The sequence below is a fragment of the Pyxicephalus adspersus genome, chromosome 12 (genome assembly GCF_032062135.1).
Source record: "Pyxicephalus adspersus chromosome 12, UCB_Pads_2.0, whole genome shotgun sequence".
Lineage (NCBI taxonomy): Eukaryota > Metazoa > Chordata > Amphibia > Anura > Pyxicephalidae > Pyxicephalus > Pyxicephalus adspersus.
Genome location: NC_092869.1, coordinates 48,637,332 through 48,665,144, shown reverse-complemented (window position 1 = coordinate 48,665,144; position 27,813 = coordinate 48,637,332). Strand labels below are relative to the sequence as shown.

At 41.8% G+C, this 27,813-nt stretch overlaps 1 protein-coding gene across 1 annotated transcript in view; it reads right to left on the bottom strand.

The window, feature by feature from the left end:
* Window positions 1-1,485: 1,485 nt before the first annotated feature.
* BTBD7 (BTB domain containing 7) overlaps window positions 1,486-27,813 on the bottom strand; it is a 28,372-nt gene continuing 2,044 nt past the window's right edge. The window contains exons 2-11 of the mRNA XM_072427960.1: window positions 17,542-17,729; window positions 15,528-16,607; window positions 12,919-13,127; window positions 11,180-11,255; window positions 9,802-9,962; window positions 7,529-7,672; window positions 6,410-6,599; window positions 5,027-5,205; window positions 3,847-4,278; window positions 1,486-2,721 (exon numbers count right to left, since the gene is read on the bottom strand). Coding sequence (XP_072284061.1) covers window positions 1,912-2,721; window positions 3,847-4,278; window positions 5,027-5,205; window positions 6,410-6,599; window positions 7,529-7,672; window positions 9,802-9,962; window positions 11,180-11,255; window positions 12,919-13,127; window positions 15,528-16,607; window positions 17,542-17,623 — 3,363 coding nt within the window. The 5' untranslated portion in view covers window positions 17,624-17,729 and the 3' untranslated portion in view covers window positions 1,486-1,911. The remainder of the gene's footprint in view (window positions 2,722-3,846; window positions 4,279-5,026; window positions 5,206-6,409; window positions 6,600-7,528; window positions 7,673-9,801; window positions 9,963-11,179; window positions 11,256-12,918; window positions 13,128-15,527; window positions 16,608-17,541; window positions 17,730-27,813) is intronic.

The window sequence follows — 27,813 nt, the reverse complement described above, 5'->3', positions numbered from 1 at the left end:
TAGGTGGCATCAGGCTAGTTTATGGTGTGTTGGAAAATAGTACCAAAGTATCCTTTGTCCAACAAATGATATCATGAAGCAGAGGTGCGGATTTACAAAATGACTCTCTGGTTTTATAGATTGCCCTGCAGAAAGCATAGCAGATAGATCTATTCTGTGACAATGGAAAGAAATCATTGTCTGAGGAGCCGGATCTGCAGATTACACACACAGATACTACAAAGAAAACATACTTTGTACGGGATTACAAGAGGTGTCGCGCAAAGTAATCTGAAAGTACCTTACAGTGATCTTCTAACAGTCAGGCTTAACCAGTAAGGCAAAAGGCAAACTACAATTCCCCAAACCAACCAATCAGAATCCAACGTTCATCAATCAGAAATCTGACTGGTTGCTAAGGGTTATCTCCACCTTTTTAATTACTGAACTTGAAGCACTCTTCTGAAGCTGAACTCCAGGCAATCATTGTAATACATGGGAGCCATTTCATCTACCAAAGGTTTTGTATTTTAGTACACCGATCTGTCATATAGAAGAGCTTTGTCCCGCAGGGCAGGAAACCAGGTCACAAGGCAGTGACAACGATAGAATTTGTTCCTACGCTAGCCTGTGACTGGACAGTGAAAGGAGAAGAAAGCAGAAGCCTGATGAGCTCCCATGACTCTCCATCAGAAACTTCCTTTACAGCAGCATACTAAACTGGCTCTTTTTGCTGCTTCTCCCTCGCCTTCCACAAGCTCTGTTGCACAGTAGACTGCAGGAAGTAAAATACAACAGCTGCAGGTGTATAGAACACTAGGACTTCATTTTGTGAAGTCAAAACTAGAACCCCTATGATCCATTTAGTTTTGCTTTCTGAAGGAGTGCCGAATCATTGGAATTACTGTGATTGGCTAATCCAACACGACAGAAAACAGGGCAAAGAAGGGCAGGTACACCTGGGGGATATTGCCTGCCCCAGGTGTACCTGCTCATGTCAAGTACAGTGCTTGAAGCAGACAAGTCTGTCAATGCAGCCATATTGTATGGACATGGCGTGGTAACTCTGTGTGGTGCAACTATTCATAAGTTTGGCAGTTGAAAAGTATTGTTGCAGAACTAGAAGGGTCTGTTTAATAAACCATTAGGATCGATTATATATATCATTTTGTAATGTATTGTATAGACCAGGGGTGCCCAACAGGTAGATTGCAAAGACAATGCAAGTAGATTGCGGAGCCCTGCCTTTCAAAATGAACTCTACCGTGCACAGGAGTTATTACGTCTAAGTTTTTATTGTTGGTATATCATTTTGACTTGGTCATTTTAAAAGTAGCTCACTAGCCAAAAAAAAGTGGGCACCCCTGGTATAGACCATAATTCTACCTGGAGTTCAGCTATCAATAAGCCTGTGCAATGTGTATGTCCACAGATGCATTTATAGCAAGCAGAAGACACCACAAAATGTGTAAAACAAACTTAGTTTGAGAAAAAGACTTCTACATGTGCTCTTTGGATCACTTGATTATTAAAAAGTAAACACTTTAGATTAGAAAATACTTTTCAAAATGTTTCAACCCACCAGAGATGGAAGCTGAAAAGCCAGCGCAAGCATCATAAAAGGAAACAAATAAAACATAAAAGATATACGGTTTTAAACAGTCAATACCAAAGCTGTGAAACAGAGGAGCAGGTGCAAAATAAAACCGCAGATACAACATAGGAAAAAAAATTAATCAAGGTGCCTGCTGATATTATGCTACAAAAAAATTAAATCTGCAAAATGTCCGATGTGAATGAGGCCATGGCCAGCTATGTGGAAAATATAGACCGGATTATGTTCCAGCAAAGCATAGATTGATGTCGATTGGAATAAACCCAAGAAAGGTGATGGAGTTTTAGGCACGGAGATCACATCGAGAGGTTATTGTGTCAAAGGGCTGATTTTTTGTAGAGAAAGTCTGGTTTATTGGGAGACCTTCGTTCCCTGCCTACAGTGCCATCCCGCTCTAGGTCCACATTCCTTTGGGAGGAGTGATCCAGGAGGTCGCCCTCGGTTATTCTCCTGAACGACCGCTCGTCCTGCCGGTCAGAACCGTAGGCGGAGTGTGAGGGTCTGCTAGAGGTTAGGCCATATGTTAGGTCAGACTCCATTTTTGCTCGTCCCCTACTGTGGTGAGGGCCGGTGCCCTCCTGCGCGGCCAGCGCCAGATCAAGTCTCTGTGGTGGCTGTTCTAAGACATCGAGGTGTAAGGGTTCGTTCTTTTGCCTATGTGGGTGGCTGTCTTGTGAGAATAGGTAATCCCTCCTGGGATCTTCTTGCTTTTTTGGGGAAATCTGGTTGGGAAGATAAGCAGATTTTATTCCACTTGGTGGAGGTTTGCTGTGACTGTACAGATCAGGGCCAAAGTAAATGCCCTGTGAAGTCAAAGGGGAGCGTCTGCTCGGCACCGGTGTAGATGGTCGGCAAGCGGAATTGGAGAAGTCATAGAATTCCGGATATTCAGGCTGGCTGTCGCGGGAATCCAATTTTGGCTCTGCGATTTGTTTTTTCCGTGAAGTGTGCATATGTCTGCTTGGGATGTATGTGTGATGCTGGGCAGGGACAGGCAACATGTCCGACACCTGCTGGCTCAGCTGGCTATCGATGGTCAATTCCGGCAGCCTTCTGTCTTTCAGCGACATGCTGGAAACGCCCATCGCGATGTCAGGCATAAACTCATTAAGAACTGGCTCACCACACTAGAGAACACAAAAGAAAAAAAAGTGTTATGTTGTATTTAAACCCAGGGACCACAACCTCTCTACAGTGGTTGGATTCTCCCTCCCTCCTACCAGGAGCAAATTACAGCTGAAATCTCATAATCAACAAGGAGAGCAAACTCAGCTGTCTCAGCATGGAACGTGTCAGACTACTGCTGGGAGATGCATGGCTTCCACACACAAATCTGTGATCCTTCTCTCAAGCACAGGGCATGACACAGCTTTGTTTCTACTCTCCCTGGAATTTCTTTACAAAGACACAGAGAACCTACAGTTCCTGGGCTTTACAACAAACTTCCCACCATATTGTAAACTAATTATTTCTTTTTACCCCCATTTTTCAAAATTATCAACATTTTTTCTTACTGGTCGTAAACTATTTTTGTGAGGAAGCTTTACTTTTTATCTCCTTGTCTAGGTCAGGATGAAAAGCATTGCTAGCCATGCATGGCTGACTGCTGATATTTTAGCCAGGCGAACCTCTTTTTGGGTGATTACTGAAGAGTTGGGTCACAATACATAAAATGTGCCTTTTATAATGCTTCAGCTGAACCTAAGCACGATGAAATGTAATTTATTGCAGCTTACTGAATTTAAACAAATCAGATGAATACATTTTTTCAGGCCAAGCACAATTTCTGGTGAAAATCTGGTGACCTGGATAGGAATTCACTGTTCACTGAAGAGAAATCTCAAATATTATTATCAGCTTCCCTTATCGTCTATGAACTACTTCCTCTCTATGTAGTGGAGAAAATTTTTGCAACAAACTTAAAATCTGGTGAAAGGTACATATCAATGTCAAATCTGAGCACATGATTATTTGCAAACCTGTTAGTAGACCAACATCACACATATGAGTGAATATCAATATAAAGATGAGGAACTTTATCTAAAAAATATATCTATGCTATTAAAACTCTGCTTCAAAATAGCAGGAAAACATTGGACGGTGCCAGCTAGGAGTCTGTTGATCGGATCCCAAGTAAAAGGCTCCATTATTTCGGACATACATCACTGTGACAGCCACATTTCTCTTCTTTAGGAACTTCTGGCAAACATATCACATAAAGAAGGAAAAAAGCCAGTTACATTAACACTTACCGCTTGCTGTTCTGCTGCTAGGGCAGCCGCCGCAGCTGCGGCTACAGTCTGCCTGCCAAGGCCAGTGTTGTTAGTGCAATCAGGAGGGACGGCTTTGACACCAGGCAAGTAGGAAGGTGGGGTGGCTTTAGGGACTGTGCGGGAATGGAACAAGGAATGGTTGCAGGGGTAGGAGAAAGAGCGGGAGGGATGCTGACTGGGAACTCTCTGCTTCCAGCCCACTTTGAACTGGTTATGTATAGGTGTGGCGGGTGGGTGGTAAGGAGGAGGTGGTGGAGGTAAAGGAGGATGGAAGGCCACGTAAGAGTCTATGTCCGTAAACATGGTTTCCGCGGCTGGTGTGCTGTTAATCCTACATCTCCCGGACTGGCGTACCGTCAGAAGAGGACTCTCATCTCCAAACCGCTCGTCTGGGAAGAACTTGTGAGGATTCTGGAACAAAAAAAAGAATGGTTTAATTTTCTATTCTTCAACAATAATAACATTCACTTTGCATCAATAAACCATGGATTGGTATTTTTTCATGTATATGATTGAAGGCGATTCTACATTACCAGTCTCATCTCATTACATAAACATGGCCATACATCAGTATGGAGTTTCTTGCCATTCTTGTGTCTTTAGATATGTTTTGAGTGTGGAAATTATGCCCATTCAGCCAAAACATTTGGGAGGTTGGGTACTGCTGCTAGACAAGAAAACCTGGCTTGTAATCAGATTTTCACAAAGAAGGTCAAAAATACTCAACTGTCTGTGATGGTCAGGTATGCACATTCTTGTTATGTATTGCTGGGCTTTGCCTTCAGCATCAATTAGCAGTGTTCTTCTGCTTCTAAAATTGATAATGTGTCTCATTGGGGTAAATGGGGTTTCCTGCATTTTCATCAACATTTGAATCAACTTGCTAGATCATTTGTGTCAAGTTTGCAAGTTTTTGTAGTGCTGGGAAGGTTAGTTGACCTGAGGCCTCTCCTAATGTAAGTGCGGATCCTTGTATTAATAATATCAGAGAATTTACATATTGAGCTCCTTCCTTGTCTGACCATTTCAGCCTCAATTATTGACACCTTCCCCATGTGTTTAGACAGAAGCTCAACATAAACCTCTGGTCCTCCCATACCAATCTGAAGGGTTTGCATCCCAAGAGAACGCAAAACGCCTTTAATTCAAAAATTCCTACCTGTAACAGCTCTGCAGCGGAATCAGATAGGCCGAATTCCCTCAAAACTCGGATCTGAATCTCGTAGCTGACTGTAGCACCTTCTCCACAGTTTAAGGCGTACGCACGCTGAACTTGCTCTGTGTGTCGCAGTTCCTGCAGGCGTCTGATCATCTCCCTCACAATTCCAAGTGGGGGAACTGAGAATGACAAAAAAGTAGGTGTTAAAATGTCTTTTACAGCAAATAGTTAATTGTAGCGTGTCTGCCCAGTAATATGACATTATTTGGTTCCCTAAAAAGAGTAAGTGACTTGGAAGACATGTTCAAGGTAACAACTGACTTGAAATTTCCTCACTTTGTATAAATTTTCCTTTCACTTCCTGCTGTGAATACAGGACAAGAAATCTTAGAAACAGGAAACAGAGGTTTTTTAACCCATTTCCTCCCAACATATGTAGCCATTGATGATATTTATCACATTAGTGATCTGTGATTGCATTCTTCCCAACAATCACCAATGTAAAGAGCAGTCTTTTTATTGACCACAAATGTATTAGGTGTTCTTCCCATTATCACCAGTAGGAGGAGCATTTTATTCTTACTGACCAACAATATAAGGAACATTATTCCCCAAGATAAGTCCCAGTTTATTAGAACCCTTATTTCACTGGACACCAGGTAGGGCCACACTTTTCTCTACTTCCAACTACTAATTACCGTATTTTTCCCCGTATAAGACGACCCAATTTTAAAGGAGGAAAATCTAGAAAAAAAAAAAGATTCTGAAAGATTATTCCCCTTCTGATCACTTATGTGCCATTCATACCGGTATTCCCCTTCTGATCACTCTGTGTCATTCAAATTCCCTTTCTGATCACTCTGTGCATTTTTTTCCACTGTACGGCAGTTAGGACAGGGAACAGCAGGTGGCGCTGTGCCGGCTTCTTTCGCTCTGCTTTACAGACAGGAGTAGACACATGCTGCTGCCAGAGGAGAGAGGAGCTGCCATGCAGCCAGCGACACACGCAGGATCAGGTATCGGGTGAGCATAATATTTTAATTATTTTAGAACACATTTGTCGTATAGGACGCACTAAGTTTTGGGGAAGAAAAAGTGCGTCTTATACGGCAAAAAATACGGTAAATGAAATGCCAGCATTTTTACAGCCCAGGATTCTTTGCTGTTCCCACTTCTTTTTTTTTAAGGTTTAAGGTTCCTGCTCATCAAGGTTTGAAAAATGAGGCTATATGCCGATGCAGAGCTAGCTCAACTGAAAGCTTGTAAAATAAGTGGTGCAGTAGCCTAAATTCTTATTTATTGCGGATAGGACATTCATACAAATAGTAACCGGCTATAGAATTAACGAACACAGAGAAGACATATATAGTAGCTAAATGATACCTGGTATTTCATTGGCTACTACAGTAGGAGGGTTTGTCTGGCTACTGTTCATTTGCTGGTGGTTGATCATGTGACAGCACTGTGGCACTGCATTGTTCACCATGTACAGCGTGTCAGGAACGTTAGACATTCGAACCATTCTCAGACGGACCAAATCTGTCTGCTCCACCATCATTTCATCCAGCACAGACTGAAAAAGATAAAACACTTTCAGAAACATGAAAACAGGGAGGAAATAGAGACACAGCTGGAAACAAAGAATAAATGATATTTAAAAACAACAAAAATGTATTTTTTGCAGCTTATCAGTATTTAAATTTGGTGGCTGAATTAGTTTTTGGTAGTTTTCTATCCACTTTTAAAGCCACAACACTCAATTACTGCACTGTATTAATGGAGAGTCTGCTTGGGATTACACCTTCATATACAGGGTAGGGATCCCCATACACATAATAGAATGGATCAGTGTTTCCCAACCAGGGTTACTGCAGGAGTTGCTGGGGGTTCCTGGAATGATGAGCAATTTGCGCCTCTCAGGTCAGTGTGTGTGACATCTATGATCATTTTGGCTATCTGTAAGGGTGACATTCTTCCCACTGGCCAGCAATGTAAGAGGAATTCTTCCCACTGACCCCACACTACTATGAGCTGTGGGTATAACAATTATAGAAGGGGTTTACTGAAGACCTGAAAATGATTTCCATGGTCTCCCATGTTATAAAGGTGGAGAAACATGGCTATAGAGGGGATGGTATTTTTAGGCTCCCCACTGTCTATCGGTGTAATGTATTGCTTTGGTTGGAGCGGGAACAATGACATCCATGATTTATCTTATCGTCTCCTCATCACTGAGCAGACCCAATAGTTTAAGGTCATACCCCCCTTTAAATGAGGCCTTCCCCAATTCCAGATTGATTATTGGTTTCTTCCATGTTCTCACCTCCCTGGGGTACATTTTGTACAACCTAAATTTATCTACGCATGTAAACCTTTATGGAGCCTGATCTACAAAATGCGTCTTTTAATCACAAGAATAAACTATTGTGAAAAGTACAACTGAGGATTCCATACAGCAATATAAAAATTCCACTGCTCAGGAATGAACAGTAGTGAAATTACCTTGGCCTCTTCCACATAAGGTGAGAACAGTCTAGGTCTGACGTATATGCCGGCATTCTTCTGCCGCAACCACGAGTTGGATTTCCCACCTTCTGAAGTCGGCAGCATGTCTGCTGGAGGAGTGCTGATCAGACCCCTCTTCATCTGAAAAATAAATGCAGAGCTTGTAAAGCAAAAATGAAAACTTTGGACAAAGTCGGGGGCCAATATATATTGAAAAAATATCTACAATTGAGGAAGGTCGATAATAAATGTCAACAGAGGAGGGGGCGCTTGTGGGTCCTGACTGACACGCCAGCAGAGAATTCTGGGATTTGTAGTATTAGCGGTGCATGCATGGTCTACCGGCGGGCCAGCTATATTAGACATTTGGTATTTTCTCAGGGACTGAATATAATTACAGTGCGGGACAGATTTGGCCCACGGGCCTGAGTTTGACACCTCTGTTGTAAAGAATGATATTCCAACAGTACAGGCCTGATACTACAGCGCAATGTGAAATGATACTGGGGGTAAATTCCAATGTGAAAAATCTGGCCTGAAACACTGCTTGTTTTAGAATGCAATTTGAGAAAAAACTGAAGTTATGTGAATGATTTAAATTAGAAAAAGTAGATTGTGGTTGTGCACATAGTAATTGGATTTGGTATCACACAGGAGCCTTTAGAAGTATTTTAAGGGGCACATTATTTCACAGACATTGAAACGACGAAACCAGAAGGTGAACTGTCTAAGCAGCCTGAAGGCATTTTAAAAACAGCAGCTTGTAACTGCAATATAAACCCCGGAATGCAGAATGTGCATTGTCTATAAAGCGCCTCCACTAATTATGCCACCAGAATAAAATTGTTATTTACATGGTGTATTTTATTGTGTTTCTGAAGTTTTTATTGCAAGAAATTCCAGGTAACTTTAATCAAACCTTCCAGTTAATGTCAAGCGAACCTACCTGTTCACACTTGTACAAACTAAAGGCTAACAAGAATTTGTTCTCTTTTTGGTGCACATACTCTTATATTACAATTTAGGAACTGACACTATAGAAACAGTACTAAGTAATATGACTTCAGTCTACGAATGTGTAAAATAAATGACATTTTATTGATGGAAGACCTTACAGCTAGTGCCAGAGGAACTACAGAAACGTTCAAGGTTTTTTGGGGCAGTTGGAGATATTGCAAAGCAAACCCTGAGTTCAAAGTGCCACCTGGACCCCACCACCACTTTCTGACCTACACATCTGCTGTCACTAAATACTCAGACCCTCAATGTGTTGGACTCTACAATGGGATATATGTGTGTTATTCTCTTTCTTCATTGGAACCATGTTTGCTGGATGAATTTCTTTTTTACCCAGAACCTTGGACGTTTGGACTGTTCTGTTCATTGGGGACTGACTATGGATCTTTTATTATTTTACTTCTTACAAACACTTTTGTAATGTATTGCCTGTTTTTGCTTCAGTTCTATGTTCTCGGTTATATTTCTAAAAAATTAGGAATGTTTAAAAAAAAATAAGTAATACGACTTCAGAAGAAAAAACGTATTAGATGCTTACAGCAGGTATTTCAGTGGCCAAGGATACACAAACCTGCCATTGCACATCGTCTTGTAAGAAGTAAGCGGCCTGAACATGGATTCTGGTTCCCAATACTTGTGCTGTTCTCTCTCTAGCGATCACAAGCTCTCATATATTGTCAATGGTAAGTGTCCTGAAAGCTTCCAGCCACCAGAGGGAGCACCGCAGCTAGAAATTAGAAGCTGAATCTCTTGATTTTGTTTGAAATCTTTAATAGTTCTGCTTCTGCTTATTGAACGCCAGTCTCACCCACCATACCAAGGTGCCTGGTATCCTAAAATGCCTCAAAGCTGCTTGGCTTAACTTTGTGTCCCAAACTATTTTTAGTTTTTTTTTTTCTTCTCTACTTTCTTATCTTTATGCGGATTCCATAGCCCCAGCCAAGAGTGAATGTTTATGGACAAAGAGAAGGAAGAATAGACAAAGACTTTCCAAAGCTTAGATATCCTGCAGAACTATGACAGATAGAATGACTTCAGCTTCTCATTTCCTCCAATGCTTTTTACACACATTTTCAAATTTTGTCTGCACCATTATCTAGAGTCAGAAGTCCCATTCTCGTCTAAATAGAAGATACAGGTCAGAAAATACATAGCACTATTACTTGCGTGAACCGCCCTAATGATAAGACAGGAGTACACAGGCAATTTAAAAGAAAAAGAATTACAGCCTCTGAACAGCTGGAGATACTTACAGGGTCAGTCAGCACGTCACTGTTCATGGGTAGGATGTGTTCAATGCGGACAAAGGGTAACAAAGGAGACAAGATGTCCCGTAACTCCTCAACATCCAGGTCTCTCCTCTTCACCCCTCGCTTGTTCACGCTGTGTGCCGTCCCGCTCAGGAGATTGGGTTCTGTAGAGCGCATCATGTAAAGATCATTAATGTTTCTTGCAAGCTACCAGCATTACAGAGCAAAGTGCTGCTTTATACAAAATATACAGTTATTGTGTAATTAAAAGGCTTATAGTGAAAAATGTAACATCTGCGAAAACAGGAGTGGGAGCTCCAATTTCTAATACACAAAATGGTATATCCACCTTATTCATCAGATCCCAACTGAAAATGCATTTTATTACAGTCTATTGTTCTTAGGTGGTAGTGGCTGCATTTGTTTTCTTTTTCAAGCTTATTTTTTCTTTGTGAGTATACACTTATCCAGTTGTGGAGTAGAGGTGTCACCAAAGGCTGCTCTCCTAATTTAGAGAACACCCCACCCTTTCTATCTCTATTACATAAAGGTGTGCTCATTTGTAGTTCACAGAACATAGCCTCTAAAGCTGATACCTTGGAGAATATGGCCCTGATTTATTAAAGCTCTACAAGGCTGGAGAGAATATAGTTTCATCAGTTAAGCCGGGTGATCCAGCAAAGCTGGAATGGATCTGGTCCAGTATTCAAAACGTTTGCTGGCAAATAGGAAATGATTTTTAAAAATCCATTCCATGTTTTCTCGATCACCCAGCTTCACTTCTGAAAGAGTATTCTCTCCCGCCTTGGAGAGCTTTAATAAATCAGGGCCCTTAGCTCAGTGTACAGGAAGTTACAAGGACACAATGTATCTCTCTGTCTGGATCAACAAGTATTTCTATATTTGCAGAAAACATACTCAACCAAAAAAAAGGAAAACCAAGGTAGCATCCACATCCAGGGAGGCTCTTGGCTTCTCCTTCTGAAAGGAGCACTTTCATCAATAGGGGAAAAAATTGCCGATCTCATGCATGCGCATTGAGATCGGCAAGTTTTCCCCAATCTATGTTACACAACCTCGCGCCAGCGCAGTGCAAGATTAAGTGACGTAGGAAGAAGAACACGGAAGAAGAGAGAAGATGGCAGAAACTGGCACTCCCTCTGCGCTGGCCTGAAGACGGATATCGGTATGACACAGGACCCAATGAAAGTAACCCGATGGACAGATTGATCTGCGGAATTAAAAGTGGGAGTTTTTTTTTGTTTTGGGTTTACTTCCGCTTTAAATATTTCCTGCCAGTTTTCATAAAATGCGAACTCAAATAAAATACACAAATCTAACATAATGGAAATTAATATTTGTTTTTATTCTTGAATCCTACCTCTGTCTGCGATTCTCTTCATCAGCTGATACTCCCCCCATTTTATGAGATACTTCAGGATATCCTGTTCGCTTGCCTGCAACAGGAAAGGAAGGTGGTTACTTTGGCACAAGATCAGTAATATACAACCAAAGCAAGGAGTCTTCTGAATTGTGTTCTATCATTACAAGAATTGCAAACAGGCCGTTACTTTATATCAGAGGGGATCGCTTGTTCCCAATCTTCTTTAGCTTAGTATACCATCCCAGCATAGCTGGCAGTCGGGAATGAACTAACTCCTGTGTCCATGTGCAGAACTTGCCTTATTCTAGGCCTGCATGAAGTTCCCCAACCCTGAACAGGACAGGGCGATGGAGCGAGTTTAATTAAAAAATTGCTCTCAGGAAGTTAGATTCTTCCTATTGCAGAAGAGAGCCTGTTCCTTCTACCTGCTTGCTTGCATTTTTTACTTTTAGGTTTGGTTCCTCTTTCATGAATAATCTTTAGGTGAGTTTTAAAGATCAAATACTAAACAGATTTCGCTGTTTGGATGAAGAGGATAGAGCGTTTAAAGCTGAACTTCAAATAACAGTCACGTTTGTCTGCAATAGCCATCTCATGGCTTACCTTAATTTTGTGCTGCATTTTTAATTTTAATTTTGTGCTGCAAGTGTCCCCGAGACCTAATTTGAAGCCAAAATTGAAAACAAAACCCCCGCACTCCCACTCTGTTCAGATGAATTGCTACTACTGCTCCATCTTTATCGCAGGTCATGTCACAAATCTATTAGGTGTGCACACAGATGTAGGACATTGCTCCTCTTCCCTGTTCCAAGATATTGCAAATTATTTGGGCTTAGCACCATGACAGGTGATACATACTTCAATTTCTATTGTCCGTGCTATCATTAGTTATAAAAGGATTATTCCCTGCAACTAAAGATAGGAAGAAGAGGGTGTATAAGACTTTGGAACAGGAGTTTCGTTTTCACCTGTGCTGGGCACAAAACCAAACCTGACTCCTCCTAAAACCATTCTAAGGCAACAATGGGGCTGAGACATTAAACCTGCATAAACTTGACTTCAGGAGGTGGTGGAGGATCTCAGATTTGTCTTTGCATGTCTGAATTGTTAGCAAGCACAATATACAAAAATTTCCTAACATTTGATAGCTAGTCAGCACAAAAACAGATCATGAACATGCCTGCTTACTATGGGCACTTAAGACGGTCTAATGTGCAGTTCTCAGGGGCCAGAAGAGGAATATGTGGGGATGATGTTAGGACATAGCTGGCATAGGCCTACATGCAGCTCCAGACCCACAAACCTAGAAATAGCCTGGGACAAGGACATGGATGGCTGATTTGAGTGGATTTTATTTTGCAAGGTATGAAACAACCTGACTTTTTTTCGTTCAGTGCTGCTCATTTGTTATAATAGCTCCTTGCTTTGGGGTTATGCATGCTGTAGTAGAAATATCTACCCTGTCTACTATAAAACAGGGAAGGTTACAATAATCATAATACTGCTGGGGTAATTACTGATGTTAACCCTGCAAGTGTACTGTAAACACAGGTACAGAGGCACAAACATTAACATTAGAAATGACAGGCGTTGTCATCTTTATATTTGCACAGATGCGGTCTTGCAGCACTGTAAAAGAAGCTTGTAAAAGGCAGACAGAGAGGTGACTAACGTTCCAGTGATTTATGTCTACATGTCATAAAATGTGTTCCCTGTTTAACACCGACACGGCGTACCTGCAGATAGTCTGACTGTATTACGGTCAGCAGATGGTCCTTGTTGAGCTCGTAGAAGACGTCAGAGATCATGACCTGACTGAACTCTTCACAGAGGAAGTGTAAAGCTTGCCGGTGCACCCAGTTGGAGCCATAAGGCTGAGAACTCCATTTCAAGATGGCAATTAATGTGTCCAGAGAAATGCTCTCTGCTATAATATCTTCACAGCCTGAAAGAGGGAGAGAAGTGTTTATTTAGAATTTGGTTCAATCTATAAACAAAGGAATTTAGTGAATTATTTTATATTATAACAAGTATATAAAGTATTGATTATATTTATTATTGAGGTCAAGTAAATGACAAGGTTACAAAAGGCCCTTAATGGCCAAGAGGAGCAACACATTTTAGTCTAAAGCAGCTCCCGACAGACACCCAGGTAATGCTAGGCTTCATTAGCAAAGTTCAGAACCAATGCAAGCTAAGTGCAGGGGAAGGACTGCTAAAAAAAAAAAAAAAAACCTGCAGAAAAAAAATAAATACACCTTCACTATCCTAACTTCGGTTTTCAAGTTTGGAAAAGTAGCGCGCTTCCTGTGAGTACATTTTTTGATATACTGAGGAAAAACAGTAGGTTTTTTATTGCGGTGTCCTGTCCATGGGGAGAAGCACCTGCACTATTTCTCCTGGCGACTTGTGTGGGATTTTCCTGTAATACAGACTGGTCAGTGCTGCTCGCTATGCTTGTGTATGATGACTGATCTTTTATTCATTTCGCTTTGTTATTTTTGTAGCCATCCTGCAGTGTGTGGATCTGCTGGGTCTCACCAACAACCAGAATCTCTGCACAACTCAATAATGCCAACACTGGAATAAACGAGGCAAACATCTGGGTTTTTAAAAACAAAACTTCCATTTAGGAATATATGTTAATAAAAGCTTTGTACCTGCTGCTCAGCATTTAGGTGATATTTTCCATCTGTTGAATAAAACCAATTGTTTATAGTAACATTTCATAGATCTTTGTTAGGATCTACACCGCAATAGGAAGCTGATGAAAAATAACAAAAGCAAAACTGAACCAATTCGAAAAAAAAATGTAGACATATGCTGGGCTTGACTCTTGCAGTAGGCTGGTGAAGATCCAAAAATACCCAAGCGCTGTGAACACAAATGTGAAAGCTGCAATTTGTGTATATTTGGTGGCCACTAATGAGCAGTTATCTGATCTGAAACCTTCTGTGCAGGAAACGTGCAGAGCTGATCTATGTATAAACCTAAACCCTCTAATAAAAATGGAATATGTCTTAATTAGGCCAAATTCAAAGTATTTACATAAAGCAGGCATATCAGGAGGAATCCTGTACGAATAGAAATCATTTGGCTGCTACTGCTGACCTTTCCTCTAGCAGGCACTGCCTGTCTGAACAGAAAGAAACCAAAATAATTGCATGCCAATCAGTTACAAAGGCCTATAGATTAGTCGTCTTCATTTCACCCCAGAGGAACCCTTGGAATAAGAATCACATCATAGAGAATCGTTTCTAAAGGGGGGGGGTCACAAATTTGTTGTAAGAACATCGCCTTTACAGACACCTGAAAAACATGACTGGTTCTACCAAGTGGTGTATGCTTGGGGACTGTGGGAGCAACAACAAAAAGTAGGACCAATCAGCCACAGCTTAAGCAACCTCCAGAGAAACCCCAAAGCTCCGTAGGACCCTGGTTGAGAACTGTGAGAAAGAAAAAAGGGGTGCGCTTTGGGAAAACCAGGTATCCAACCCACCTGCAGGGGCGAATACTTGCTAAAGCCTGGGGAGAAGGCAAGCAGCATTTCAAGACATGGGTGTTAGGAAGGCAAGTATATTAACCCCCCTAGCGGTATTCCCGAGTGTGACTCGGGGTGGAAAAATTTGCAAAAAGCGGTAATCCCGAGTCACACTCGGGGTACCTTTGAGGGTCCCTCTTACCTTATCCCCGCGCTCCAGCGGCGATCTCACGATCCGGCTGTGATAGCGGGGCGCTTCTCCGTCGGGGGGCGTGGCCAGGCAGGAAATTTAAAAGCAGATTACGGAGTAATCTGCTTTTAAATACCTACTCCCGCTCCCTGCTCGCATCTCCCGGAGGCTGATCTCCGGGTGATGCGAGCAGGAGGGTGAGCAGCGGGGACATCATCCCCTACACCCGGAGGCCGATCTCACCCTCCGGCAGTAGGGGATGATGTCCCCGCTGCTCACTCTCCTGCTCGCATCACCCAAAAAATGACAGAATTAGAACGCTAGGGGGGTTAACATTACTTTTAGCAGGTATGCTTTTTTACAGCATTTTCAGCAAGCAAAAATCAGTCGCATGCACGGGTACAGGACAACATTTTTCTAAACCCTAACTTTAGTTATGTACTGAAAAATAACTGTTGCCAGAAATATTTTGTGCTCCTACCTCTGACAACACAGCTCAGGTTTTCTTCACATGTGGTGTCAAGCCCTGCCTTCAGGCCTGCCCTGCCCTCTTCAGTCTCCTCTTCATCTTTTCCACCCCCCATCCCCATACCCACACTTTCCACATACACTTTAACCATTTGCCAGTTTTCCTAATTCTTTTTCACATTACATTGATATCATTTCTCACTCACCTTGTGCCAGCATGTTAAACTCTAGGAACAGTGCTATGTGGTAAAGCTCCATGGCCTCCTCTGCCCGAGTCATGTTGGGCTTTCCTGCTACCAGAGCCTGAACTTCACTCAGGCTCCCAATGGATGGGCTACAGTGCAGGACGTAGGACAAGTCCACTACATCCGTGTACATACAATGCAAAATGACCTTTGCATATTTTTTTGGTATTATGGATTCATCTAAAATGATTCTAGTTGGAGTCCTTAAAGTCCGATCGGTGATCTCCTCCCCAGTTCGTATTCGCCTTTGCAGCAAGTTGCGGAAGAACGGAGAACGCGCTGAGAGAATTGCCTTGTGTGCTCGGAGCTCCTCTTCCAGGCAGCTCTGGACACCGTACGTTTCCACCAGTTCAGAATCAGAGGAAAAGCTAAGCACCGCGTCATAGTAGCACATGTAATCGAACAGTCCACGCATGTCGACATCTAATGAGTTAGGTGTACCAAATTCCTCGCTAAGCTGAACGAGAATATCCACATTCTGGAACCTGGAGTCCTCGATGCCAAACTCGCCCGTATACAGGTAGTGTAACAAGGCTGAGAACATTGGCATGTCTATGCCAGCTGTGTTAATGTCCATAATGATTTCTGCCCCAAATTCCGGAGAGGAAGAGAGCAGCTTCTTAAAAAATGGACACCTTGCTGCCAATATGGCACGGTGGACAGGAAAGCATGTTTCCTGGAATATTAAATCAACATCTGTACAGTATTTGTATTCGTACAGGTCAGCCATATCCTTCTGTAAAGTTCTGGTTTCTGGCCGGGCCAGGTTGGCCTGTAAGGATAGCTCTTTTAAGGCTGCTGTTCCCTCATATTCCTCCACAAGTGCATTAACGTCTCTGACATCCCACCCGGAGAGCAGCTCCCGCATCTGCTTAGCATGATCTGCAGAGCGGCTCGTCTTCCGACGCTTGATGAATTTTTTCTTAAGTGTGGCCAGGCCAGAAGTTTTCTTTTTCTTGTCTTGGGGTTTTTCATGACCATGTTCCAGGCTGTAGAGTTTCGATTCGTAGCCATAACCTTGCTGGGTGTACGAGGATGTTCCTGGGTTAAGAAAAATATAATTAGTTTAGATATCTGGAAAGTGTAGACATTCCTTCCATCCCTAAACCAGTGAAATGCTATTAAGTACATGGTAAAATTTATTTAGTTTACTGTTATTCAGGTAGTTGAGTTTGACAGGGGTTGGGGAAAGCATAGTAAAATAAAGGACCACCCAAACTACCCCTTGAATGTTCATTCTATAACACCGTGCTGATAAAACCCCCCATCCCAATTCACTTCTATTTGACATGGCAACCTTGCAATCCCTTGTCGCTCTTTCTAATGCACCCCTATAATATGCCCAGTGCACGCACCATTTCACACCTTAGGCATAGTTGAATAATTCAAGCTATCCATCATGTCACTGTATTCAGGATTGTTGATTGGTTGCTCAGGCTAAGTAATGCATGAGAGAGTCACAATTCCACCATACCTGAAGGCCGCAGCAGAGACTCGGTCACTTTTCCCTGAACTGAAAATGTGACAAAGATGCTTAAGAAAGAATTTTAAAAAAAAGAAAGATTAGATGTCTCCCAAAGTACTGCAAAGACAAACAATAGCAGCATCTTCAGCCAGAAAACGTCTGGTATCTGAGCGAGGAATCTTTGCTACCTATAACTCTGGGTTCTCATTGAAAATTTTGTGTTTTGTGTATTTTAGCATCATGTGCTCACTTTAAATCTCACAGCTATGTAAGAGATTTACTTTTATCAGATGAATGTACAAATCCTTTATTAAGCCCAGGAAATCAGGACGAGAGAAGTATTCAGAGTAGTTCAAACGAGGCTCTTCATACGCCTATGTAAACATTTCTGAAATTTCAAGTGCTGGCACTGGCCGGATGATCACACTACAGAAGACATTTATTCTTCTCTGGGTAATTCCAAATACCAATGTCTTTCACAGAAAACCATTTACTGGAGAAACCTATTACCTATGAAGGTTTGCTGAGTCTGTGCGTTTCCCCCAACCCTTGGGGAACACGAATGCGGGTAGCTCGATGCATTCACACCCATGTCGTCAGTCACTCAGACATTTCGCCTGACCACTGTCCAAAGTATGATGCCACATCGCCGCATTATTCCGAATTCCAGGTTCTTCCAGAAGATGCATATCCATTATCTGCAAAACAAAGCAAAACATTTTTTTATAATCCGTGCTTTTTTTGACTTACTCTATGATCTATAAACAGTTCAGGTGCCTAATTTAATGTAGTGTCAATATGAAAAATACCAAATACAAGATAAGCACATTTTTTCAAAGGATGCTTCTGCTGACCTTCCTAAAATGTTTGTTACTTGTATAAGCCACATTAAACTGAACCAAAGAGCTTTCCTTATAGTTATCATTGAAAATGTTTTGATTCCTGTTGGATCAGTGTGCAACAAATGTCTGCTGATCCTGCCAGAAATCTTATGAGCTGATAACGTCCTGTGTGCACTCTCATCATAAAGTGAATCTGACTGTTCCCAGTTCTCTCTGTGCATTATAAAACACCTTCCCCTTTGTTATAGAGGTAGGACGGGGTTGTGTACTTGACATGTAGTCCTACATAGAAAAATGAGTAAAAGTTGTCACATTAGGACAGGAGTGTTGCTTGCAGGATCACAAGGTGAAAATAGAGAAAAGAAAAACTAATGAAGACACCACATTAAAAGTGAGAAGCTGTAACTTATTACTTGTTTGTTTTTGGGTGTAGAAACACTTTTAGTAAGTGAGCTCAGTGTGAAGTCAGCATTCTTGATCTGCATACTTCTGGTTCTGCAATTTTAATGATTGAAAACAGAAGATCAGCAATGGCATTCGGAGTACGAGCATTTCCATAAGGAGATTTACAAAAGGCAGAGCTTTTTTGTCATATCACAATTCCTTAGATGTGAAATAAATGTGCAGCAAATAATCCTTCCTATCTAGATGCACTAGGTTCAGTGTCGGCTGGGACTGCTTACCAACAGCGCAATAAGCTTGCGGCGGCTTGTAATCTCCAACAAGGATGCATGCAACACTCTTACAACAAAGGAACACAACAGGGAGACTGGTGTCCTCTTACCATGAAATGCCTGAACCAGGACCCTGCGGGATTAAAGGCAAGTGATTTTTGTTTTGGGACTCTTTAAAGCAGAACTAAACCAGCTCTACCAGGGGAAAGCAATATTTTTGGCTCAGGCAGTATCACATGGATGGAGTGTATTTATATGAACTGATATAAATTATATGTAAAAGCCATTACCTAAAAGTAAAACAAAACTTACACTTAGTTTCAGTGGGAACAGTGCTGTTAGTAAGCCTTTTTTGCCAGTGGACAACTTTGTATCAAATTTGACGGGCCGAGTTAAAAAGCCCAATGGGCCGTAGTTTGACTGTGCATGCTCCTGTTCCATCATGTTCATCCTTCTCTTCCTGAAAACAATCTTTAGCCATTTGGATTGGCCAGACCCAGGGTTCCTTCACTCCCTGCATGCGCAAGGGAATCCGGGATTGCTGGTTTATCCCTGGCAACACATGTACAGTTTCGGGGCAATAGGTAGGTAAGAACAGTTATTGCATTAGGTACATGAACTTGGGACTTTAGCTCTGTTTTAAGGTTTTAGATGTACTTTACTAGGGAGGTGGCACGGTACTAACACTAGAAAGGAATGCAATCAGTTGTCATTTGTTTATGTCACCTTTATGACTCATATATTAGGGCTGTGCCAGTTCCAAAACTAAACAATGACATAATATATATTGGTGCATGGGGACAGACTGTAATCTTTGATGCTGTGTATGGCCAGTTCTCAGCATGTTTTACCTCAATAGTTTTAAACAAAGAAGGAAAAAAATCTTTAGATACAAAGGCAGCATTGCCTAATTCACAGTATTAATAAATGTGATGTCAGGAAGGGAGGTTTAGCCACAGACACCTTGTTCCTGAGATCTCATAGTATCTCACACACCAAGAAATGAGGTGGAAGTGTTAACTAATTATATTTAGTGACTGCAACAGTTTCTTACTTTATATATCCTGATTTTCCTACATAATGGAATTTGCACTTAAACAAAAATCAAAACAATGCACAGAGCAGAGTTAATGGGTCTTGGAAACATTGGTGGTGGGATCTCTGCAAGGGATTTCCTGCCAGGACCCTCATAGGGGCTCGCTATCTTGCTGCTACATTTCTAACATTTTTACTGTAACAAATTAAAACTGGTCAGGAACACAAAATACACAATCTATGAAAAGAGCCAAAGAGATTCATTTACAGCCAAAGTCTGTCCCTGCTCTCCACAATCAGTCTATAACTTATGGATCACCTTTCTATGGGCTGACCATTTGTTATAACAGTTGTATTAAAAATTATGATTAAAGTCACATTTATAGCCCAGGCTGCGGCTCTGTAGTGTGCTAAGGTAATGGGACATCTCTCGTATCCTGGGGTTAATACATATGCTTCACAACAAGAAACCAGCAATGGAACTTTCCAATACAAACTGAATCCGCAAGTGTTTGCTAAAAGGCTCCATTGATGTCTCAGCATAATGTGAGGTCTGTACAGTACAGGGAGGGGGATACGTAGCATATAGCAGGACACAAATCCTAAATGTTTTAAATACTGTAGAAATTCTCCATAGCATTACCTGCTTAAATTATATGTTGGGATAACGTGTGTGTGTGTGTGTGTGTGTGTGTACACAACTACATGTTATTCCATACATTTGCTCAGCTACTCACATGGCAGCAGTTTAGTGCAATTAGACATGAAGACCTATTGAGTATCAGAATGGGGAACAAAAGTTATTTAAGTGACTCCGAACATGGCACGGTTGTTATTGGCAGATGCAATGGGTAAATATTGCCAATCTGCTGGCTTTTTGTACACACAACCGTTGCCAGGGTTTACAGAGAATGTTTTGAAAAAGGGAAGATACCCAACGAGTGGCAATTCTGGAACAAATTGCCTTGTCAGAGATCAGAAGAGAATGGCCGGACTGGTTCAAGCTAATAGAAAGGCAACAGTAAAACAACAAGAACTCAAACAAGCACTTGTTACAAGCGAGGTCTGCAGAAGAGATCTCTGAAAGCAGCAGGCCATTCCTATTGGCGAAGAAGCCAGCCTGGGATGGTTTGAGTTTTGTACAACAATGTCACCAGCATGGCGGCATACTACTACCAAAAGCACCTTTACAATAGAACGCAGACCACTGAGCTACAGAGGAACAATCGCCTGCTCCGTTGAAAAAGGTTCACTTTTAGATTTTGTGGAAAGCTGGGTGCAAATGGTTTCTTTACCTAGGAAAGATGCCAGATAAGCTAAATGTATATTTTGGGAGAGGAAAACAATGCAAACACAGGAAATACATACAAACTCCATGCAGATAGTGTTCTGGCCGGGATTCCAACCTGTGACCCGGAGCTGCAAAGGCCAGAGTGCTTCCCATGGTATCTAGTATGACTAAAAAGGTTCTTCCAAAAACCACAGAACACCCTGAGGTCTACGTTTGTGCCTTGCCTCAGACCCGTTTGGTGGTGCGAGAAGGAAACATACACAATATTCGGCAGGTGGTTTATATGATTGATTGAGGTTTGGCCCCCTGGCTTTTCGGCACAACGGAAACTCTAGGATTGGAGGATTGTACGGTAAGCTTCTTGGTTTAGGGATCAGTGTGATTGCTCTTTGTTTTCTGAAATTGCAGAAACGAATGCAGCATCCCAGTGAATGTACAAACCTGCAGCCACCACCAAGGATGAATAAACCCATTACAATGATGCTGGGGGTGCTCTTGGCACATTAGTGAACGTCAGGGTTATTTACTTCCTATTTTTGTTGTTAAAATTTCCATTTCCAAAATAAAGTTTGGACAACAGAAACAAGGATTTGAGAACTACTGAGCATGAATGAAGAAGGAAGCATCCTGTTTGTTTGTATCACAGTCGTGCATTTGTTCATTAAATGTAAACAGAAAACAGACTTCATCTTGGAGAATTCCCTGCAGATGTAAATGTGTTGCTTTAAGATCATGTAGCAGGCCAAGCAACTGGAACATGTTTAAAAAGTAACAGAGCAGAGAATTTCCAAGAAGCACGGCCTTATGTTTCCACTTACTGGAACTGCACGGCAGCTTCACCCAACATAAAAGGAGAGGAAAAGGCGCAATCATGAGGATGAACTTTTAACACTATGATTAGCTCAGTCAAGCTATACAGGCTACCTGCAATGCACACATCCATATTGCATAGGGTAAGCGGGGTTCTGCCTTAACACCAGCTGTGCTGACTTCTGTCTTTTAAAATGAAGCCACCATTATGACCCCGGCCTAATAAACCAGGGAGGTAATATCCACTCGCAGGATGGAGGTGCTGAAACCTCTCAAAGCATTCCGGTAATGGTGGCTACCGATTTATATATCTGGAGAGGTCATTTATACATATAAATAAATCATCACTCATCCATCAAACCTAAACATCAACTAATCCGCTATTTAACAGATATAACGCAGCCTTTCTCAAACTTTTTAACATGGAGGAACCCTTGAAATACCTTTCAGGCCCTCAGGGACCCTTTTCAATAATTATTATACCCACAGCTCAATATATTATTGTGGGGGTCAGTGGGAAGAATTCCTCTTACATTACTGGCCAGTGGGAAGAATGTCACCCTTACAGATCATTTTAAGGCATGCCTATCAGTCTTCTTTTATATCTATGTCATGGACCACCGGAGGTTTCTGGCTGCCCATTCTGCGCATGTTTGATCCCGGGGCTTTTTTTCTGTAATGGGGAAAAAAATGCCAATCTGACACATGTGCAGTGGCACCCCACCCTCAATAAGCCTGTATTGCCACATTGGAAGATGCACATGGTTATACATAAGTAAAGTAGGCAGGAGGCTTCGTCCCCCAATCTGCGCAGTGTGAGATCAGGTAACACAGCCAGAAAGAAGGTGAAGGAAAGTGGTGCTGCCTGGTGCTCCGTCCATTCCAAGGCAAAGGCGGATTACAGGATGGCGCAGGACACACACAAGCACGGCGCCCGAGAAATCTGGGACTCAGAAAAAGTAAAGGTGAGTGTGAGCTTTATTTTGGGGTTCAGTTGTGCTTTAAACTGACCTGAGGCGCACAAACAGCTCATTGCTCATGAAACCCCAGCAACCTCTGGAGGAACCCTGGCTGGGAAACACTGATTTGTATCTAAAGCCAGCTGGAGTTACACTTTAAGCTGTGTATGTAAAGCCAGCTGGAGTTACACTTTAGGCTGTGTATCTAAAGCCAGCTGGAGTTACACTTTAAGCTGGTGACACACATACTTTTGGCCATACAGCACCATAGACAAGCCGTTATTCAAATCTTTTATTGGTGACTCTGCACACAGTCACAGGGACTCTTTAAAAGGCATAAGTGTTTTCTCTGACATGGTGCTTAGTCACAGAATGACTCTGTCAGGTATTTGTTTGATCCCCCCCTAATGAGCTTAGTAATAGTTGCTCCTATCCCCCCCTACACTACCTTCTATTGACTACAGAACTGCTAGCAACAACATAGGGACGGTGTGGCCAGTCCTAACATTGTATGCGTTGAATGAAAGAAAATACAACCCGCAAATCTTCATTAACAAAGAATGAAACAAGAAATGAGCATTCCAGTACACTGTCATTAGTGCTTCTATTTACAAACTCAATTAGAGTCCTGAAAAGTCTGATTAGTGTGCTGGCCCCGTGTTCATTTGCATTTGAGAAGAATGAAAAGCAGAATTGCATGTAGAGACAAGCTGGGAGCTAATGAAGCCGTCAGGCAGAAATAGGACGGTCTGCTCATGGGGTACAGGACATGAGAAACTGCAAACCAACCGACGATTCATTAACAGGACAGCGACAGATTCCAAGATTATCTATTAATGCCTAATATACACAAATGACTGATCATTTTTATGTATAAACTATTATTTCTATCCAAAAGGAACAATTTATTCTTGCTTTATATTTTTTCTTTTTTCAGGTGAATGATGCCAAGGCAAATGATTGACCAAAGACCACTCACAGATCTGTACAAAGAACACCATCAACATTGTTTTTTATTAATCATTCATTCTTTTCTGCTGGAAAGCTCATACATTACTCATCTGATCAATAATAATCCTTATAAAATCCCTTCCCATTGCATCCCCAGCTTGGAGCAAACATGGGGAATGATCGCACTGGAAATAGTACATTGGAATATAACCGGGTTAGGGAGATAGTTTTCATGGTTTTCGTATACTTTAAAATGACATAATTACAGGCAAGCAGACAGCCAGGCGACAGAGACAATTTGGCCCTACATGCCATATAATTTACGGAGGCCTCACCTGTCCAGTGGCTGCTGTAATGACAGAAGCAGAAGTCACAGGTCAGAAAGAACCTTAAAAGAATGATTATTATGGTATGGGTGAAAATCACAACCAGGTATTCAGCTACTTGTGAAGTAAATTGACGTGGAACAACAGGTTGGCCTTCCCGAGCTCCAGTGTTGCGTAGTTATTGCATAAATACCCGGGTCTAATCAATACGATGGTATACCATATGGCTATCTGACCATCGTACATACCTGGATATACACCTGTTCTCCTCAGCCCATGTACCACCCAACACTTTCAGTAACCACCCAGCTGTTTTGGGGCAGTCACAATACAGGGGCTGCCACCCACCTACAGCTTCTTCCCACCCAGCTTTTTCTGAGGAGAATGCTGACCCTTTCCCAACCAACTGACTTTTTTTTTTTTACCATTGGGGGAACCTTGGAATACCTTTCAGGTTTTAGGAAACCCATGCAAATATTTAGGATATGTCCAATTCACAGATATGTCCAATTCCAATGCACTGGAAAGGTAATGCAAAATACAAAGAGAATGGGGAAGAATGAGACATACTAAGAGGGCGGGCATTAGAAATTTAGAACAAAGTATATGGAGTGATAGAAAGCTAAAGAGGGGCAACTCTGTCAGTGATCAACCCAGAATTTTTTTTTTCCAGTGGGAAGAAATTGTAGGCAAATGGTGGCCCCAGTATAGTGACGCAACTTGTTAGAAACCAGCCAAGAACAGATGAGTGGTTACTGAAAACTGCTGGGTGGTGCGCCCAGCTAAAAGGGGCCGGGGAGAACCCTGTCCATTAGAAGTCTGCAGAGGGGGAAACTCCATTATAATGCACATGTTTTTTGGAAGACAATGTCTTATAGCTCTTATAGGCTTGATGGCCACTTGTCTACAAACCTTTTATATATATATAAATATATATAGTACACATTATGAAAACTTTTTTAGCAGCAGGATAAAATGTTTATAGTAAGCTTGGCCCATCAAAATGATTTATTACAAACACAAGCTTGCAAATTATGTTATCCTATAACAACTATTCAGTACAAAAATATAACCCTCTCTTGTGCATAAAAATGCAAAATGAAAGCTAAAAACAAGCAGCGGGAAACAATCAGCCAAAAGGAATGTTTGTGTGTACAAAATTACAGGTCATTAGATCTGGCTGTAATCACAGGTTTCAGCAACATAAGAGTGCAAACTGCTGAGAGGGTAATACCAAAGCAAATATAGGTCAGGGTTTATAAAGCTAAACTCAATGCAGAGATAGAAATATTGAAAAAACACCAGTTAATGCAAATATGTATTTATTATGTAGAAAACTACAGCGGCTGGATACAGGACCAGTCACCCTGTATAAGGACAGAGCAGAATAGACTGGGAAAGCTGCACGACCTTACGTGATGGATTGCTGCAACAATGGCTAGAAAGATAATTTATAACTGACAGTTTGAATTGAACCTTTCTATCCTAGAGATGAAACAGGAAGAGGAAATATTTACCAGAAGGGTGCCAAGTTGTAGTGCCTAACTGCAGCAGGTAAAATTAAGGCCGCCAGGCTGGCTCCGTAGTCAGAGATCTGGACCTAAAACTCCTCCGGCAGATCCATTTTAGGTTTTTAGCCTAGGCTAGGGAATGTTTTTTAAAAAAGCAAATTCGAGTTGATGTGTAAACTTGCATTTGCTATGTTAGTGCAACCCATTCATCAGATTGCACAAAGCTGTGCTTTTAAAGGTGCATTTGGGAGCGCCATTAAAGATGAAAGGTAACGAGGTGCACCATCGCATGAGGTGAGATTAGATACAACACACGGTGCAAACATAAGTGGCACCACAACACACTAAGGCCTAAAGAATGAACGCCAGCCATGAAAGCAAACAATAAAAGACAGAATGGTCTGTAGTCTCTGATAGCAGTATATAGCAATACGTCAGGTAGGCGGAGCACAAGTGCTATCTAAAATAACACATACATTACAACACACACAATCACATGCTCCTCGTACCCGGACATACTGGGTGAAAGGAATCATGCACTGTAACAATGGAATAAATCTGATGCACAACATTGCAAAGCACAGGTGCTGCTTCCACCGTGGATTTGTTCCTCCTCAGGATCTATACCTGCACTAGTACAGGAGGTTGTCAGGTGCACCTAGATTACAGCTTGTGGGTGACCACATTCCAAACCATAACTCTGCCATCCTTCATGTATCAATCCAAGAGAATTAAAAGGAACATTTTGTGGTTTGTGAGAATGCATCTGAATATTTAAAGGATTATGGATCTGAGCACTACGGATAGTGCGGTCACCCCCCATCTTATCAGATATAGGTCAGCAATGGCAACCTGCATACTACAACATTCCTTTATGTGCAGGCGCCACAAGACACCGGCCATTACCTTCAATGATCTGTCCGCACAAAGCACACAATGTAATGGTGCCTATACTACAACAATACTGTAACTGTTCTACAAACCCACGGCTGTCATGTAAGTGCAGGAAACCTGCAGCGATCAGGAGAAATGATTGCATCGCCGGTATTTCTGCAATCACCGATCATGTAATCCTAAAGGTGGAACTTACATTCTGTATTAGCAGACAACATGTAGATCAGCGGATCTGTCACACACACAGAAAGATGAACGATCCCCATCAAGCCTCCTCTCTTACATCTGCTCAGCAAATGTTGACAATGTGAAAGCTGGAGATAGAAGTTCATTTTTGCCAATTGTACATTCACACCAATCAGGACAATCTTTCACCAGTGCCGGAAATATTTTGTTTCTGCAGATGAATAAAAGAAATGTGTCCATGTGTGCAAGCGAAGGAGAACAATGACTATAAATACTACAACAAACATTTACATTCTGCACGCCTCCAATGTCTGCAATATAATAATACATATAAATCTCCATCCCCTCCCAGGGATCAATACAGGAGCCCCGGGCAACAAGTGAAATCAATCAGTGAATGATTCACGCTATCCAGGAAACACCGTGACTGCAGCCATAGTCCACGGTGCTTAATTTAAAGAGAACCTGTCATGTTAACAATGTGCTGGACTTTCAATCAGAACAGATTTATTTTACAAATAAACTCCAGCTAAGCAGGCAAATACAAATTAATGAATATATAAAAGTTGTTTTAAAGGAATTGTATTTTTATCCTTCTACATGTATATGTTTATTAGGGCAGAAGATGTGATTTCTGCTCCTTCCTGTTACTGGACAGTGAATGGAGAAGTAGTAGGCTGATACACTCATCAATATAATCACTCCTCCTATCAGCACATACTGCAACACGACTGATTGGCTCCTTGATTTGCTTCCTCCTCTCTTACACTGAGCTCTACTGTGTAGAGGCTGACAGATACCAGGTCACATTCAGGTACTGCTTAAAACGTAAAAATACTTTTAATAACATGAACGGCTTCACAGCGGAATTGATAATTACCTGGAGATCGGTGATAATTGGACTGTATAAGCTGTATGAATTTGTTTTATTGGTGCCTCGGCACGATCGTATCTAGGTGCCATGGTGATAACTTACAGAATGTTATAACAAATTTCCCCCTGGGGTTCAGGGCTGAGCGTCGGGCTGGATAGAAGTAACAGACTATTAATCTAGTAGATGGGATTCATTCATTCTTCTGCTGTGATTACTACGATACCTGGGGGGCTCTAAAAACAAAATTCATAGAAAGTGCTGACGGGTGCTTCTCTTATGGCGGAGGAGAGTGAAGTCTGCCGCACTTTTTTCTAATAGTGCACCGAGCTGCGTATGTGTGCCGAGCGCCTCATGACGATTCTCCACCCGCACAAAGAATTGCCTATACAAGCACTCCGACCCACACAATGAAGATGGTGGAGGACTCCA